The sequence below is a fragment of the Zonotrichia leucophrys genome, chromosome 1A (genome assembly GCF_028769735.1).
Source record: "Zonotrichia leucophrys gambelii isolate GWCS_2022_RI chromosome 1A, RI_Zleu_2.0, whole genome shotgun sequence".
NCBI classification, from domain to species: domain Eukaryota; kingdom Metazoa; phylum Chordata; class Aves; order Passeriformes; family Passerellidae; genus Zonotrichia; species Zonotrichia leucophrys.
The window spans coordinates 13,048,229-13,066,906 of NC_088170.1; the positions used below are offsets into that span (position 1 = coordinate 13,048,229).

The 18,678-nt window shown below is 42.5% G+C and overlaps 1 protein-coding gene across 1 annotated transcript in view; it reads right to left on the reverse strand.

Annotated features, from left to right (window-relative positions):
- Positions 1 to 1,480: 1,480 nt before the first annotated feature.
- TMEM178B (transmembrane protein 178B) overlaps positions 1,481 to 18,678 on the reverse strand; it is a 233,934-nt gene continuing 216,736 nt past the window's right edge. Inside the window, exon 5 of the mRNA XM_064738011.1 lies at positions 1,481 to 14,191. Within this exon, the coding sequence (XP_064594081.1) occupies positions 13,941 to 14,191 (251 nt within the window). The 3' untranslated portion in view covers positions 1,481 to 13,940. The remainder of the gene's footprint in view (positions 14,192 to 18,678) is intronic.

Sequence of the window (18,678 nt, forward strand, 5' to 3'; positions counted from 1 at the left end):
GTTGCCAGTTCCTGCCCCCCCATCCAGCTCTTCCCTGCTTCACCTGCTCTTTCCTGCTCTCTGCTTCACCCCACGGATTTTACTTGCAGCAGCAGGCAGGTCATGAGCACTGGCAATACAAGTGGGTTCTCTTGAAACATGACAAAAATAGGCACATTCTTGGAGTTCTGTGTGTAGTTTATCACCAAGATGTCTCCGTTCCTCAGCCATTAGTGCCAGGGAAGAGGTCAAGGAATTTACATCAGTACTGATGGGGGTTTTGATGGAGAATTGTCTTTAACACTTCTCCGCTCTGATTCATCGTTTTGTTCCTTACTAGCACTGGTGTTTTAGACAGGACCTCTTTGGGGGCAGGAGGGACTCCATCCTGAAAACTGCAGGAGACTCTTTGTTTTGCTACAACCCATAGTCTGTAATGGAAAAACAGTCAGCTTGGGAAGAACCATCAGGTGCCTTCTTAGTTTTGACTGTCAGGTCAAAAGGTACAATGCCTCAATCAGGTAAAAAGAGTCAACATAGAAAATTTTTATATTTAACTCCATAACTAACAAAATAATAATGTTTAAAAATACCTTGCCATTATTTTTTTATTATTTAATTCTAGTTAAGTTAATTTAAAACTCAATAATTAAAAAAATACTATTTGTGCTTTTCTGTTTGATCCACTCTTTTGCTCTTCTTCTGCTCGGACAGTTGCAAGCACTTTTGTCTAATTCTTTTAATTTCTTTTTTATACATCTGAGGTAGTTTTGGTACCTTTTATGAATACCTTGAACATTGGGTGTTCAGCCTGGGACACCTGCAGCCTGACTGTGGCTGCACACTCCAGGCCCTACAGAAAATGTGTGTCTGATGCATGATTATCTGTCTGCTGCATGATTGACTGCTGCATTGTTGTTTTCTGCATGATTGTCTGCTGCATTGTTGTCAGCCTGAGGACACAAGTGCAGTGAAGACGCACTAATATCAGTGCACTGTTGTGTCTGCCAGGTTTCCTGAAGCCCTTACAGCTGAGCACTGGAAACCCAACAGGCTCTAATCCATATTCAGTTTTAGTTGTTAATTTGCTGGGGGAAGGTGGGAGCTAAATTATTTTGATATCTCTATACATTTCAATCAAATCATAGACTTCAACACATTAGGTGGCTCCAAAAAGAGATTAATGGTGTTAGAGTACATGCAGTACTCTAACATGAAGCTTCCAGCAGGAATCAATCCCTTCTATGACACATAGAAAACTTCCTCATAAACAGTCACATTGAGATCCTGCTTGTGTTTGTAATGTTTTGTACAGTGATTCTGATCAGAAGCCATCTAATCTTTATTATTGTTAGTTTTCAAAGAGCATTTCCAGTACCCCATAACTCAGAGACCACCCACCTTCCAGTTTTCGTCTTTGTCCTCCATCCTTCTGTGAGGATGGGGATGGTGAGAGATATCCAGTCCCACTCCTGACACAAGCAGACACAACCTCTTAAAACACACAACATGATTTTTTTTATTTGTTTAATCAGTTTACATTCCACAACTGACAGTTTACTTATTTATTTTTTTAATTTTCCATGAACAAGTTGTTTAGTTAGTTACCAGACAAGATTTTAATCGATGGAAATACAGTATTCTGTGCCAATCTGAATAAAACCAAAACCAAAACAAATCAAAACAAAAGGGAAATTGTAAGATGTAACCAGTTTTTCAGCAAAGTCCTGTGACGCTTTCTGCAACTCCTGTCTTTCAAAGTTATAAGGGTTTGTTCATTCTCCCTATTAGTTCCCTGATCTCAACCCTGCCACTGAAATGTTCCTTCAGGGCCACAGTCCTGCAAACACTGATGCACATACACAAACACCCGTGTGTCTGCAGATTAGCACCTTGGATAACAGAACAAGAAATTTGGGGGTGTTTCATGTTTAAACAAATTCTGTTCACCTCTGCTGCAACAGATTACAGGAAGAAATGGAAAAGTACAATACACTTGATGTCACATTACTTGTGAAATTAGCCACCACACTCACATCTCACCAGAACAACCAAACAAAATAGTCAGTGGTTGTTGATGTGTTGTTAGCACCGATGGCCACAGGAGCCACTTTGCTTCTTACAGCAGCACAGAGGTCCCAGCCTCACAGGACATGTCCCTCTCTATTACTTCTGAAACTGGATGTTACTACCCAAAAGTCATAAAACTCTGTGTGTATTGGCTAAAAAGTTCCCCACTTGGTTGAGCAGCTGCATACACAGTCCAAATATCCTTTACAATGGCCAAACCATAATCAGAAATAGACATGGTTTTAGACTTTTGAAAACATGTCAGAGTTTTATATATTTCAATGTAATTCCCAATCTAGCAAAGCACTTAGGCATGTGCCTAGCTTTAAGCATGGCAATAGCATTCTTAATGGGAAATTGATGCTTGAAATTAGGCAAGTGCTTTGTGGGATCAAAACTCTGTAGCAGTGCTCTGAAGAAATCAGGATCCTGAGTGTCCTAATCCTGGCTTTCACATTTACAGCCACTGCAGACTTGAGTAAACCCAGCTACAGTCTGGATTTTCAAAAGTGCTGAAAAGAGAAGGCTCCCCCTGCAGCTGGTAGAACTTGTGAGGGGACATCAAACCACTAAATAGAAGGTCTTTTCCCAGGCTTTTGGCTTCCCATCTCCAAAATGGCTATAATACCTACCTGCCTCAGACAGGTCGGATGGGACTCATACTTGTAAAATTTTCTATAGAGAAAATATGCCAGATAAATGTGATGTATTGCTGCATTTCTCTAAATATGCCTGAGTATTGTGGCATTCTAGGTCTTTCTTAATCCAGCTTTGATGTGTGTGTACTGCACTTAGAGGAAACATAAACAGCTGGCCAAGATGTACCCACATGACAAATGTCTTGTACCAGTCATATTATTTTACTTGGGAATGTCCTAGGAAAGTGCTGACATGCTTCAATTTGCAGGCATTTAAGTGAATTATTATCTTAAGCCTCCCAAACTGTCAATTAGAAACAGTGTTGACTGCAACTTTTATTATCATCAAAAGATGATTATGGGAATTGCTTCATTTCTTCTGAGCAAGAAAAAAAAATCATGAGGAAAAGAAGGACCAATGAGAAAGTCAAGAAAGGGAAACCCTCCAAAAACTTTGTGGTAGCATGTGGTTAGGCTGGGTATTATTTGGAGCAGAAGGAATCCTGAAGAGCAAATACCTTCATGAGGTGCACCTACAGGGGATGGTGGGGAGTCCACTGTGTCTGGTTTCTCCCTGCCCCTTGCACCCAACGCTCCTGCCCTCACACAGGAATGTTTGCACATCCACACACAATTCCCATGGGCACAAGTAGGAGAGGGAGAGCAAGACCCACGTGCTGAACTGGCCAAGAGGTTCGTGAGGAGCAGGGGAGCTTGCAGGAGAAGGTGACACTGGAGCTCTGATGGCCTGAGAGCTCCAGCCATTCTCCTTCCTTACCCCCAGGATCGCCCAGGTGCCAGGCATTGCTCTGTCTGTGGAGCCTGGGCATTCACACCCTGTGGCATGGTCACAGGAGTGGTTATGGCTTTCATTAGGAGCCGAGACAGGTTTTTTGAGAGAAAGTGGAAAGTTATCCAAGTACATCTTGGGGGTGAGAGGTCAGGCAGGCCCCTCTTGGCAAGCCACGCCTTGGCAAAGTGAACCCAGCAGGGAGGAGAATGTGCATGGCTGGGCAAGCAGGAGGGTCGTAAAGAATGGGAAACAAAGATAAACTGCTATGGAGTCACCTCTTACAACCTCCTCCCACGTGATGTTGTGCATTTGCTTTATCACCTTTTAAAAGGAGATTTTCTTTGACACTAAAACTCTGCAAAATCCATGTGAGACACAGTGAGTCAACAGTTTAAAAAGCAATCTTTGAGAGTCCCACATCCCAGTACCTTTCTCATCCCTCTCACAGAGAGGGAGGGCAGGAGAGTGATGATGAGAATTTAGGAACATTCTGAAAAATCTTGCAGAAAATGGTGCTGCATCCTTAAATTTGATATATTCTCAAGCTTCTCCTCATTTCTAGAGTTCACTCTTAAAGCCTTTATTTCTTTTTCACAGACATCTTAAATAACAAAACATTCACATATGCAAGAGCTGGTATGGAATGAAATTTAGAGAAAAATGTCTCTACAGGAAGCATGTCTGTATTCTCACACACACAGAGGAAAAGGAAGGGAGGGAGACAGAGATATATATCTTACTCCTCAGAAAAGGGAAATGGAGAACAGGAGAAGAATGTTAGGATGATACACTACAGCTTGGGCAAGGTAGTACCATGCTGAAAAATAATATTTCATCCCTGGAACTCAGCTTTATCTTCCACTTTCTAACTAAAGTCTTTCCTTAAGTACTAGTACACAGTATTGAATCTTCATTTTACAGTTCCCTGAAATCCCTCTTGTCAAAACCTTAATGGTATTTTTAAAAATAAAGTTCTTAGAGATGGGTGAAGATTGTCAAGTCACTGACTTAAATTTAGCTGTAGAAACAAATAGTAGTGACCATACATTGGCACAAGATCCAAAGCTCACTTAGCCTTAGAGTTTTCAGAAATCAGTTTAATTTTCCCACTCCTCTGACTGTGTTTGTTTTATTCAGGTAATATATGGGACCATATAAGAGTTCCAAAGTTCTAATACTAGATTAAACTGCTGGTCCTTCTAGATAGACTTGTTGTCAATATGTAATTCCAAATTTTGGCTCTTGGAGACTCTCACCATGAGATGGAGATGTACGTTCAGCCTTGTCAGAGCAGCTTTCTGAATTATGCAGCCACAGTTCATCCTCTTGTTGAGTTCTCAGTTTGGTTTTTCTGAGGACAACTATAATCCCAACAATAAGGGATGAAATTGCAATCTCTTTAATCTCCATGTAAGCTGTTTGTAAAGCAGTTATTAACATTGAAAAAAAAAATAATATGAAACTACCCAGACTGTATCTTGCAGGAGAAGTTTGTGATTATCACTACCAGCTAGATGACTTTTTCAGGGCAGTTTGGGAATAAAGGAAGAAAAGTAACCTTTGAACAGCTCAGCTGTTCAAATGTTTAAGATGTAAATTCACTCTTTGCACTGCTTCAGCAATGCCCAGGACTGGCAGAGAAAGGTGAAGAGTTCAGATCAAAGACCTCTACCTCCAGCACTGGGACCACCCATTCATCTGTGCCTGGAGGCCACCACAAGGCACTCACCTCAAATGCCATTTCCAGGGGTTTGGACAAGCCCTGTCCTTTGCAGTCATGTTGCAGTTTGGGAGGGGAAGGCCGTTGTGAACACCTCCTTTTGTTCCAACAGACTTTCACAATTCAAACCTGTGTTTTACAGATGAGCCATGCACCAGAAGCACACAGACACAGCTGATCTCCATATGGATGCTCCCCTGCACTAGGTACCTGATTCACCTCACCAGGATTTAATATCTTTTAAGATATTGGGGTCACTCAAGATAGGTGAGTGGTCATTGCGTGAAGAAAGAAGGAGCTCCTAAAGCTTAGATGTCAGTTTTGCTAGGTCACTACCTGTAAACAACTGTCTCTCTTTACTACCTGTACAAGAAGCCAGGGGAGATGAGCCCATTAACATCATGAACTCAGTGAAGTATCTAAGGTTGATGGGGACAAAGGCAGGTCAGAAAGTCCTGGCCTTTCAGTGGCTCAGTGTCACACACAAAGGCTCCTCCCAAATGTACACCTAAGGAGAGGAACAGCATCTGTACAAAGGGCCTCCTAATAAAGGACAAGAGAGCCAATTGAGAGAGCTAATGCTGAACAGAACTTCTACCACTGCTTTTTCAGTCCATTCCTTTTCCTTAAAAAAGCCCTTGAGACCCAGTCCTTTGACTGGATGTACATGTGTAGATGTATGTGCTGCTGACTAGTGTGGTACCCCTCCTTAACTGGTGCAATGGCAGAATGAGGATTTTCCTGGGAAATAGTTCTTTTTAGGTTGTTTTGGTTTAAATCTGAGATATGAGAGGATTGTGAAAAAGAAACAGTCCTTTGCCTGAAATTCTGTATATCAACCTCAGGTCATTTCAGGCAATCATGAAGATACGGACATTTTTCATAAATTTACAAATATATATACAAATATACACATATTTACAAGCATGTGTGTGTCAACCTATGGACTAGATTTAATAACGCTTTATTCCAGCCACACACAAGTATAATGGTTGTTTTTTACAAAAAGAGATTGGTAGAAAGTTGGAGTGACATAGCAGTGACATTTCCTACATCTATGCAGAAGATCCTTAAGTAGGCTGACATTGAAGTGCAGCCCCCTTACCTAAGTCCCCTCATCACATATACACATAAATAGGACCCAGTCTTACATCTACTAATGAAACAAATTTCTCCTTGATCCCAATGACCTGTAATCAAAGAGAATTTAACTTGAGAAAGAACTGAAAGTTCAAGCCCATTTTAGATACAGTTTAGAGTTTTGAAAGTTGTAAAGTCTACCTTACTAAGCCTCAAAATGCTTTAAAATAATTAAAGTTACTGCAGGAAAAGACCTTCAAAGTTCCCAAATATGCTTTTCTGTGTAAGTAGGGGAAATTTGGTTCTGCAAAGATCAAACTGCAAATACATAGATATAAACACTCTAAGTGATGGAAATTGCCAAGTAAAAATAGTAACAGTTTAAATTAGATATCTGTGATTGCTGTTGGTGCCCAGGAGTTATAAATAATTCAGTACATTCTAACTGAATAGTCTAAGGCTGCACTTTTGTTGTTCTGATTACTCAAACCTTTTTCTTATGATCTATATTGTTAATGAATAACTCTTTGTAAAAAAAATACAGCCTTATGCTTTACAGCCAGAAGAAAACTCTTCTTGAGATAAAACATCATGGGAGCTTAAGCAAATTAGGACCGTATAAGTTTTAAAAAAAATATTAGGCACCAAAAGCATTTAGTGCTTTATTCACTGTCTAAAGAGGGATTGGATGCTGAAGCTGTTTTGTGTATCTGGCCCCAGGAGACTGAGCCATGACTGATTCACAGTCCTTGGAGTCTACATCATTTTGAAACTGGGGCAAAACCCCCAGGTTTTTGAAGGCTTTTCTCTTTATCTCACCCACTGCAGAATTGCTGTTGCTGCTTGAGTATTTCTGAACCGCTGGCAAGTAACAAGGCCCCTTGAAGGAACTGCCCTTACAGAGCTGTTCCTGTGTCCTGCTGCCACAGGTAGGGCTCAGACCCACGGGATGTGAAGCTCCCTGCTGTGCCCAGAGCTTTAACCATAGCCTTGATGCTGCCAGCAGCCTGCTCAAGCCCTCTGCAGGCTCAGGAGTGTCCTGAGATTGTTGTTTCACTAGGGGATCATAAACACTTCTGGTTTGGAGGAGATACATTGGCATCTCTTCCTTAAATATCCAAATACTTTTTGATGGAAAATACCAGATTTATCCCAGTTGTCTTGTGCTTCCTCATGCATCTCCAGCAGAGATTTTGTATGTGATCTGCATGCACAACTTAACAGGGACACAGATGGCATCTGAATTGCATTGCAGCTCATGAGTTAAGTACAAAAGAACAGAGAACAATTATGCTGCATTTTCCTATGTATTTTCTCTCTATATAGGACACTTTTACAGGTTCCTGGCATCCACATCATGTGGGATATGCACGTGTGTGTGTTTAAGGAAAGAAGGGAGTGAGGGTGCCCATGTTTACATACCCTATGCAAGAAAACTTTGGAAGTCACTTTTTGCCACTGTGCAGGAATGTAATCAGCAAAGGAAGAATATAAAAGTGCAGTCCTAGAAAGGAATGACAATTCCTGCTGCTGATGCTGAGGGTGACATTGGATTACCCTCACAGAATTCTACCAATTTTGAAGCAACTGCTGTTGGGTCTCCCTTTTTTCAGTCTCCCACTTTGCCCTGGAGATAACCTGAGACTGATATTTTCATTGAAAGTCTTCCCTGAACAAGGGAAGGACAATTGATCTGTGATTCTGGAGTGTTTTACTAGAGGTGACCAGAATTTAATTTCCCTCTTGTGACCTATATTGAGGCAGTTGTCCAGAGTCTTTCTCAAGTTAAATCCTAAACTTGTGCAAAGCCTACTGCAATTAAATTGACAGCACTATATCAGGCTACAGTTCTCCAACTGATGTCAACATGAAGCTTGTCAGAGCCCTTTGGCACCAGCAGCACTTGTTGCCAAAATGTTGCAATTAATAATTATGGCTCTGAAGAAGACTGTATGAGTGGGGTATTAGTGGGGCATACAGGATGGAAACCCTAAGTTGAACTGGGAGGATGGCAGGGAGGGAGAGGAGGTAGCATCTGATGACTTTCTTTCTAAAGCCAAGGAATAGATATTGTGGGTGTGTAAGCACACATCTCATGTTTGGTGTTAACCAAGACAGCAATAAAATATTTTCTAAGGCATCTGAGCTTTCCATGAACCTCAACAGACTATGGAATAGTTGCATTATATTCCTGGCTATGACTGGAAACAGTGGCCTATAACTTTTGAGCTAAGCCCTGGTTTTTGAGTTTTCACCTCAGACTGGCAGAATCAAGATTTTATGGATCTGGCCTGAAGTTAGCAGTCAAACTTTAGGCTTTTTTGAACTTCATTTCCTGACCTTGGAAATTCATCTGTCACTAATCTTTACATGCTGTTTGTGTTTCCTGTGCACTTTTTGTCTCTTGGTGGTACCTGGCAATCATTCAGAGCTGTCTCAGTTTTTCACCTTGAGTCTTCCTTTGCTGGCTGGATGAGCACAGTGGTTTGGACCATGAAGGAGTGGGAAACCTGGGGGCAAAAAAATGCAGTGGTGGTTTGTGTGAATGTGCCTGAGCACTCCTGTAGCCCTTCTAGGCCTATGGAGAGACACAGAGAAGAAAGAGGCCAAATAATGCATGTCTTTATTTAAGCTATACTTGGTAACATATTATTTTCCCTCCATTTCACTGCTGGCAGTTAGCGTGGTGCTCAGGAATTAAGGACAGATTACAGTGATTTTCTTCTGAGCTCTGCTTATCAGTGGGGCTCCAGGGATGAGCCTGATGCAGAGGCGTTGCATGGTGGGTAAATGGACAGCCATGGAGACACAGTCTTCCAGGAATGCTTGGGAAGCTGAAATAGCCCTTGCACATCAATCCCCTCCTTCGCCAACTTTGCTTTTTTCACCATCCATTGAACTACACAGCTAACGTGCCATAGCTAAAAAAGGTCCCAAATGACTTGCATCCACAGGAAAGCAGAATACCTGTACTCTCACAATTCACTCCTGGGAGGATAAGGATCCTCTGTTTAGAGGACTCTGAGGATGCTTTTTACCCCTCTTTCATTTGTTATTGCAGCTGGAATAACACTTTAAAAAGTAATGACAATTTTTCAAAAGCAGTATTTCAAAGAAATTGCTCTGGTCACTGGTGGTTTGTGATCCACTTGTGACTGTCTCTGGGGTAGAAATAAAAAAGCCCAACTAGAAAAAGAACTGGAGGGACTGTACTGTTTAGATGAGGAAAGATCAGTTGTGTGTTTGCAGAGAGGAAGAAGGGATTGATGATATATACAGGCAGCTAATATGGGTTAGGAAATTTAACACACAAACAGCTTTAGCTTGAAGAAGGAGTTGTCCTATAGGACACCTATCCTATAGGACATAGGATACAGGGCACCTGTGCTCCTGCCACATAGTCCCTTCAGATGTACAGCAGAAGGGACAGACAGCAGAACCCCTGAGCTGACTCCTTATAGTCACAGGGCAACACAACTGAGTCACTACACACAAAACCTCAGCCTGCAGATCACTGTGTGCTGAGCCAATTCATCCTTCATCCTTACGATGGGCATTTTAGGGTGTCTGTGCTCACTGCACTCCAGTGGCTCTGTGGTCTCTGGAACATAGAAATGTGTTGTCCCAGAGGTGCAACATGTAAGGCTACATGTGGCAAAGAGCCTGCTAAATATGGATCCTGCATTTCCACCTCACAAAAAGGGAGACCAAGAACATACTGCTTGCTCAGGCTAGGAGAGAGTGTCACCTTAGCTACAGGGGAAGGATGTGAAAAGAAAAACATGGGCTGGACTCTGCAGGAAGCTGAATGTCATCCAAGAAAGCACATTCTGGACTTTAGGCGTATGAATAGTCAACCAAATGTAAGGGGATTAGACACATGCTCCAAGTAAAGCACATGCTTAGGCACTTGGCCAGAGCAGATCTGAGGGACAGGGTCAAGCCCCTTAATGCTGGGATCACTGATAACAGATTTCTAATTAGCTGCTCCTCCAACTGAGAAACAACACACTAGTCAAAAAGCTTCAATCTATGTTCAGAAAGATACTTCAAAAGCCTCCCTCAAAATGCAGAAACTCAGAGTAGCTGTGAATGTGCTTCAGCTCAGGAGAGATGGAGACATTAACCTTCACAAATTTACATCTGGGTGTATTCTGGATCAACCCTGCTCTAAAGACAAGTCTGAGCACTCAGAAGGTGTGGTGGGGCTGTGACCCCCATCCAGGGGTGTGGAAGCACACAGGACTCCTGCCAGGTCTTCGAGAAGCACAGAGGGGAAATTCACAATCTCCCAGAAGGGTTCTGCCCTTACTTAAAGCAGTGATGAGAGAACTGGTGTTTGGACAAATTATTCTTTCGGGGATTCAGGTGGAGATTAAGGTGACATGATCACCTGCTGCTTCAGAAATTCCCATAGATTTTAAGATGCTTCACAGCCACACAGGCCTTACAGACACTATGCTAGAGCAAGTGGAAAATCACAGAACTGGCCCAAAGATTCAGGGTCAACACTTTTCTGTTGTTAATAAAATAACCATAACCCACGGTCACACACAGACAGACACAGAGGCTTATATACAGCTTGTAAACCAACATCATCAGAGAATACTTCATCAAGGCAAAACTGGTTTTATCCAGCTGCAGAAGAAAAGGAAACCTTTGAAAATCCATCAAACAGCAAAATTACTTCCATTTCTTTAAATCTTACTGCTATACCTCTTTCAAAACTGTATCTGTAGAATTCACCCTGTGAACACTCAAGGAGCACACAAGGATACATCATCACAGGAGCTGCTGTACTGCTCTGCCTGCCACAGGGCTTGGTGGTAGACTCCAGATAGGGACCTCTGTGACTCTGGCTTACCTGTGTCACTCCAGATATCTGTATTTACATGAAACACCTTTCCTATCACATTCAGCACTGCAGAGGAGGAAGAAAGTTTGCATTCAAAGCTGTTTTAATTAAGCAGCTGTATAATTTCTTACCAATAAGTTGGGGTTTTTTCCAAAATTTTTCATGCTTTGAAGAAATGAACAATTTTTTAATAGGTTTTTTTGGGTTTCCAGTTATTGGTTTTCTGCCTTCAGCCTTCATTTAGCTCTCCAAGGCTATTTTTGTTTTAAATTTCCTTCTTCTGTTCAATGGTAATTCATCAACCTCCTTACCAAGTAGGCACTTGCACAGTCTAATGATTTCAAAACTTTTCAAAACCACTCTATTTGAAAACCTTCCCAGGAAAAAATAAATAAACAAATCTGCTTAAAAAGGAAGTTTTTTCAAAAGGCTTGTATTTTCAACTTGAATAAATAAGTAATTTCTCTGGTCACATCTAATGTAAAATGAAATTGTGAAACTTCAGTTGACAGGGATGGCACTTCAGTGGAAACACACTGACTTAGCAGCTGGTATTGGCATGTTTGGGGAATCTGCAGACAACAGAAAACAAAAGCTAGGTAGTTGAGCAAGAATGGAAGAAACCCAAATCTACTCTATTCCAACATGTCCTCCAGAAACTTCGTTTCTTTGAGCACTGTAATACAACTACATGTGCAAGAATTATTTTTTAGCTGGATATTTTTAAACCAAGCAATACTGTTTCTTGCCAGCTGTGTAAATGGCATGACCTGGAAATTAAAGCCTGCATTTCTGTGCAGCAGGCACAGGCTCCTTCTCCTGGTGAGATATTTTAGATGGAGAGGATTACTTTTTATTTACTAATGAGGACTCATATCATGCAGCTATCAGGTAAGAAAGGATTGCTGGTACTATCCCTGAATTAAGAGCATGTTGGGTTGGATTGGTTTTGGGGAGACATTTTTCTTTGCCCTGTCTCCCTTTGCCTGCACATATGTCAGTGGTGCCCTCACTTTTGCAAATGGCAATTCAGTCATCGTTCTTCAGAGGCCCTTTAGCTACACCCTTGGCCCTTCTTCCCTACCTTCCCCTCAGCCACTGGTACCCTGCAAGGACCCACTGTCCTCACAGCCAAAATGCTTTTCTTCCTCTAATGGCCTTCACCCACCTCTCCAGACTCAGCTGTTTGTTTAGCTCTTCTGGGACCTATGACCTGAACAACGGGAAGAGCAGAGGGAAGGAAAAAGGAGACAATAGGAAGAGGAGTAGCAGGAAAAAGAGAAAGACCAAAAAAGAGAGAGAGTTCCATTTGCAGATTCACAGTTATATCATACAATGCTTAAGCTCATGGGAAATGGATCTCTGTTCTCTGCATCTGACCCTTTCACATCCATCTGTACACAGTCCTCCCAGATGGAGAGAGGAGATGTCCATTGAATTGGGGCAGTTTCCAAAGACAAGATGTGGGAAGGTCTTATTTGGCATACATGAACACAATGAGAGGCATCTCTTACTTCTCTTCTACAGAAATTAGCTCCCTTTTCCTCCTCCACAATGGCTTTTGCTCAGTTGTCTCAAACATCCAAACCGGAAACTTGATGAAATCCCATTCCATCAAATCCCAGGGAAGAACAGCTACCAGGCCTTCCCCCACCTCCCTTCTCCTTGGTCAGTCTTCCCCTGGATCCACCATCCTGAACTCTCAGAAGCTCCATGAAAAAAAAAATCTGCTGAAATCCACCAGAGAAGACGCGCTGTCTCAGACCTGAGCTTTCCTCACGCTTCTGCCGCTGGGTGCCTCAGTCTCGGGCCACAAACACAGCATGGATGGTTTGGTGGACAATCACATTGCAATGTTTTAAATTTTTCTTTTTGTTAAAAAAAATAAATAAAGTAAGAGGGAAGAAAAAGTTATACACACATGTATCACAGCATTTTCAAAAGGCCTTCTGCTGCATTTACATTAGCAGTTCAGCCTCAGTTGTAAGCCTGGATGTAAGGCAGCTGGAAGATTAAAACCGCATTGTTGGAAAGTCCGCTGAGATGTCCTCTTGGAGATTTTTATTGTTTTCTGGTTTTATTTTCTTGGATGTTTATTATTATTAATTGTTATCAGTAGTATTTTCACTTGTTTGCTTCTCTCTAAAGTTTGGCAGGCAAAGAGAAAATGCTTTTCTACTTTTCCTCACACATTCTGTCCATTTTGTTTTCTGCATTTTAAGGAGAAAAAAACCCAACAAAACCCCAAAACCAATGACACAATTTCTGTCATTTTGTTTTAAGAAAGAAAAAGAACGTAGGTGGGTTTCTGATAATGGCCTTGAGGAGGTATGTTGTTGAAGTGGCTCAAATGCTTCATTTGCTTGCTGTTTACATTTTCCCTTCTGGCTGCAATGGACACACTTTTTGTGTCATCCCCCCCATGCCTCTGCCCCCACCATGTCCTGTACAGGTTCCAGATTGCCCACATGGATCCCCTGTTCCCCCTCCCAAATGGCAGTAGGTAGGTGCAACTGTAGGTTCATTTGACCTCTAAGGTATGATGCTGAAGTTAAGAGTTGGATGGAAGAGCCATGTGAGAGAAAAGCTTTCCCATCACTGTGAGAAAGAATGAAGCAACACAGAGTCCAGTGGAGATGTGAGTGCCATGTTGGACTCAGCTCTACCTTGGCACTGGCATTAATTTGAGATTTTATATATATATAATTATATATACATATATATGCATGCCATATAGGCATACCTAGGCATATATATATATATATATATGTATCTTTGTGTGTGTGTATTTGTTTGCTATTTGTTTTAGCACACTGTCCCGTTCTCAGGTCTAGATTTGGGGCAGTTGGTCCTGGGGACAGGTTGGACAGAAGGGGCCAGAGTGCAGAAGAAGCCAGAGATGAGAGTGAGGCCCAGGCCCCCCCACGCACAGAACATGGACCAGCCGTAGCCGTGGCTGATGTCGTCGGGCAGTCCGTACAGGTAGCGGGGGTAGCGGGACAGCTCAAAGTTGATTCCAGCCACACACGTGCACAGTGAAATGATGCAGAAGGTTCCTGGAGGAGAGCGGGGAGAAGGAGAGAGGAGAAAAACAAAGAGAAGTTAGAAGAGTGATAGACATATCCCTTTCCAAGCTGCATGAGAAGAGCTGGAGCAAGCAGTAAGGAAGTGCCTAAGGGAAGATGTTTATATAGAGAGTGGCTTAGTCTGGAGGCTCCATGGAAAAAGAACTGAGTGCCACCAGAGCCCTGAATATTGATCTGCTGCTGAACAGAGCTGTATGGAGAAACTTCAACAGGAACACTTTTTCATTATGAGCACTCCCTTGGGAACCAGAATGCTCCATGGAACCATTGATTTTTCTGAAACTTTGCTTTTCAGAGTAAATACAGAATGAATAATCTTGTTTTGACATTTTTGGGAGGAAAAATAACCTTGAATTTTTTGTTTCATTCCAATTTCTCAGTGATAGGCTTTATAGGATATTACAATATACTTGTCATGTTCTGGCTCCGTTGAAATGTACATTTGAACTTACGTGGGAGATTTTCTTCATGCTTTTCTTATATCAAAATACAGAATTTTTCATTATACAGTCTCCTTTCAAATGTCACTAAAAAAATCTTTAAATCCTTCACAAAACTCAGATTCTGCCCTCTGCATGACTCCAGTTTCAATCCAGATGCCCTCTGCCACATTGCTGGAATCTTCAAAATATCCTGTTCTTGTTTTCCATCTCAGCAGAAATATTTAATTTCTTATTCCTGAGAACACAGCGAGGACAAACTTCCTAACTCTGTCAGGTGGTGTTATGGAAAGACACACATATAAGATGAGGCTGAACTTTATCCCACCCAGAGGAGTTTAATTTTGATCTTTGGCCTCCAGCTTCATTGAAGCTAAACTCTGAGCTCCTGAAATGTCACAATTGCCACCCACACACCAAATAATGGATAGATACAGATGCTACACACCTGCCACGAGAGATAACGACTCACATCAGCATGAAGTTGGTACTTTATTTTTCTTCTCTAATTCCTCCCTTTGTGGGCCTCTCTGGATTGCCTGGAGAGCCCTGGGCACAGAAGGCAGCCTCCAGACACACACAGTCAGTCCTGTGTGTCCTCCCTCTGTTCATGCATGCATCCATAGCGTGTGACGTGTGCTACCTGTGCAGCTCATCCTGCATCTGTTCACTTACAGCTGCTGGTGAGGAATGTCCTCTTCTCCCTGGTCCCATCCCTAACCCAGCATAGTCTTCCAAAGCAGTCACAATCTGCCTGGTCTCAATGACATGTTCCTGTCTTCTGCTTAACAGATGTCCTTGCTTCTACCCCTTCCTGTCCCCGGCTCTCCTTCTTTTCTGCAACATTTTTGCTGTTGTTTCTCTGCTGCTTTGCTCTTTTTAGTTGCAGTTGCATTGAATAAATGAATTTGACCCTCCCCACTCTGAACACAGAGGTGAGATTATTTGGTGAATTCCCATGGAATTGGGTTCAGAAACTGGGAGCATTTGCAGGAACACACCTACATCACCAAAATGTGTGGACTTTCCATTATACCCACCTCCTTTTTTTAGCAGGAACATCACATAGGCATTGAATCTACAGGCAAATCTCTATCACGGACCTGCAGTGAGATCACTGTTATGGCTCCCTCTTCTGATCACTGCTATGCCTGTTGGGATGGCCCTTTCTCCACTGTATTTTGGAATGTCACTTGTAGATAGTCTCTGCTGTGGAGGTCAGGTGTTTCTGCTAATGCCATGTGCAGCTGCCAGATGGCCCAGGATATTCACAAGTACTCATTATGGGAGCGCCACTGGGCACCAGTGAGGACCAGTGAGCTGCTGCAGTAGGTACTCTGCCTATTTCATTCAAAACAGTCTTCTTGCCTCCCACTAGCACCCCAGCAGTCTGCAATCAGTGATCTGGATTCTTGCAAAAGCCTCATGAGATCCCAGGCTCTGGAGTTGTCCTATACTACTTCAAAACACAGAGTAGGATAAATGGGAGATCACCATCCCACAATCCCTTAGTCAAAAATCAGGTTGTTTTATTAAAAACCACATATACTTTCCTATGTTACTTAATTTTTCAGTAATATGAAGATGTTTGACAAGAATGCAGTTGTTCCCTGTGTTCTATGTCAGAATGACTAGAACATTGTGGGATTGGGGAAAAATGATGCTTCAGAGGCACTGTGCTCTGAACTGAGCTCTGTGGCTCATTTCAAATGGTTGTGGTTAGAAAATGACAGGGAAGGCCTTTCTTTGCTAGTAAGAACATGGTAATTTCTGTTCTCTCAAAATATAAGATTGTTAAGAGAGGTGGGTGGGAAAATCTGTGTGGCCAGACTAAAGCTGCATTTGCTAAGTACAAAAGGGAAGGAAATAACTTTGGATTTCAAATACTCCCCGTGCTTTCACGCTTTGTCTTGGCTGTTTTGTTCACAAGCTCTTCAGTGCAACGAGTGTTGCTTACTCTTTGTATTTGAGCTGTGCCCAGTGTTTTGGCACTCCACCTTGCTGAGGGTATTCTGCCCCTTAACAAAGGAACAGCAAAGAGGAGCAAGTAGCAACACTAGAGAACTAAGCAAATCACAAGCATGAGACTTCTCTAAGAAAAGCCTGGCCCCTTTCTGGAGAATGTGCTAACACATGGTGACAAATAATGACTGCCATGCACAATGTCACAGAGTGCTGAACACAGTCCTCAGCCTGTCACCCCCCAGTGCTTCTGCGGGATGTCTTGTACAGCATAGACTTATCTGTCTCTCTAGCACTGTTCATTGCAGACACAAAAAATGCCATTTTATGCCATCTAGAAAAATCTTTATGGCCATTTTATGAGTCCTGTGTGTTGCTTGTGTTCAGCCAAGCAAGGAAGTTCCTGCTTATAGTTAATCTGGCCTCTCACCAGGAAGGCTACTGATGAAAACCAAGTAAAGTTCCTACCTCATGACTGTTCAGTAGCTTTTCCTCATGAACTGGCAGTCAGAGCACAAAAGATCATCCTTGCAAATTGCACAGTTGTTGGCCATTGTAGTGAAGGAGTCATGGGTAAAAGGGATGCAGAATATCAGCTTACCCATGGAAATGAAGGGTCTGCTAGTCCAGGTAAGACATGGAGCTGAGGTGGCAGGAGGAGGGAGGCTGTTGCTGCTGCCCATGACACTCTGCACTACAGACACAGTGCTTCAGAGGCAGCAGCACTGCAGGAAGTCATGAGCATTCCCAACCCTATGATCCTTTTTCTCCCCAGAAGTCAAACTGAAGCCTTCTGCAGTTTCCTCCCAAGTTTTTGCTGTCAGTGAAGTATCCTCCTACATGTGCATTTGCCTCAGATCCCCTGGAAACTGCATTGATACAAATTTTAATTTCTTTGTGAAAAACACTCCCAATAGCTGTGGTCCAAGCACATGACCAGACCTGAATGTTGGTGGTCCAGCCATGGCCCTGGCACAAAATGTGAATGGCAGGTGTCAATAAGAGCTCACCGGTACCTGTGCTGCACAGGGAAATAAAGGCCATGTCCTTCAGCAGCTGGGGGGAGCAGAACTTACAAAGTTCTTTGTGCTAGGATTTACACTTTATCCTCCAAAGTGAAACCTAATGAATGAGACACGGCAACAGTGGGATTTTTGACAGGTAATTCACGTGTCACTGCAAAATGCTTCAATCAAGTGAGAGATGAAATTTCATGTAAAGCTGTGTCAGTGCCACAGAAACTGCTGTTTGACATGTAGTCAAACCTCCATCCTGACTCCTTGTCAGGTAGCCTCCCTTCATCTGGGCCTGGTTCTGACAGTCCCTGTCCTGCTAATGGCTGGATGATCATCAGTGGTTTGAGGACCTGAGCTATTAAATCCCTCTTGGTTATCTTGTGCCTGTCTTTCTTATGTATTAAAGAATAATAAAAATTACGCTGGATGTCCCTTTAACTTAGAATGGAAGGTTTTTTAGGACAGAGATGAACTTGTTTGCTATATATGTACATAAGACTAGGGTCCTGTCATACTTGCTGAAGGGACAGACATGGTCTGAAGAGGGATGGCAGGGAAAGGTAATGTCAGTGTTGGTCAAAGCCTAATTCCATGTGGATTATGAGTCAGAGCCCTTTGCTGTAGCTGTTTTCAAGCATGATTATATCAAGCAGTGCCATGGGCCTCTGCTGCAAGGAATTATTGTTTTCTTTTTTGTAAATGTCCTTTTCTTTCCAATCAGCCCAGCTGTGTGAGGGTCTGCAATGCCTCCACAGTTTTTAAACCTCACCTCCAGGGTAGAGCAAAACTGCTTGTGAGTGAACTGATTTAAACACAAACAGGCTCAAATCATCCATAGCAAATCTGAATTTGAATTTTTCCTGATGCTAGTATCCCCTCGAACCATGTCAGCAGCCACGTCCTTCACCCATAGACCTGGTTCAACTTCCAGAGCCATAGAGCTTGGGGGATTTCCCAAGGTCTGTGATGTCTTGAGACAAGAAGTGATGCCTTTCTTAGATGCACCGCAGATGAAGGGGAACCTTCGTGGTGCTAGGGC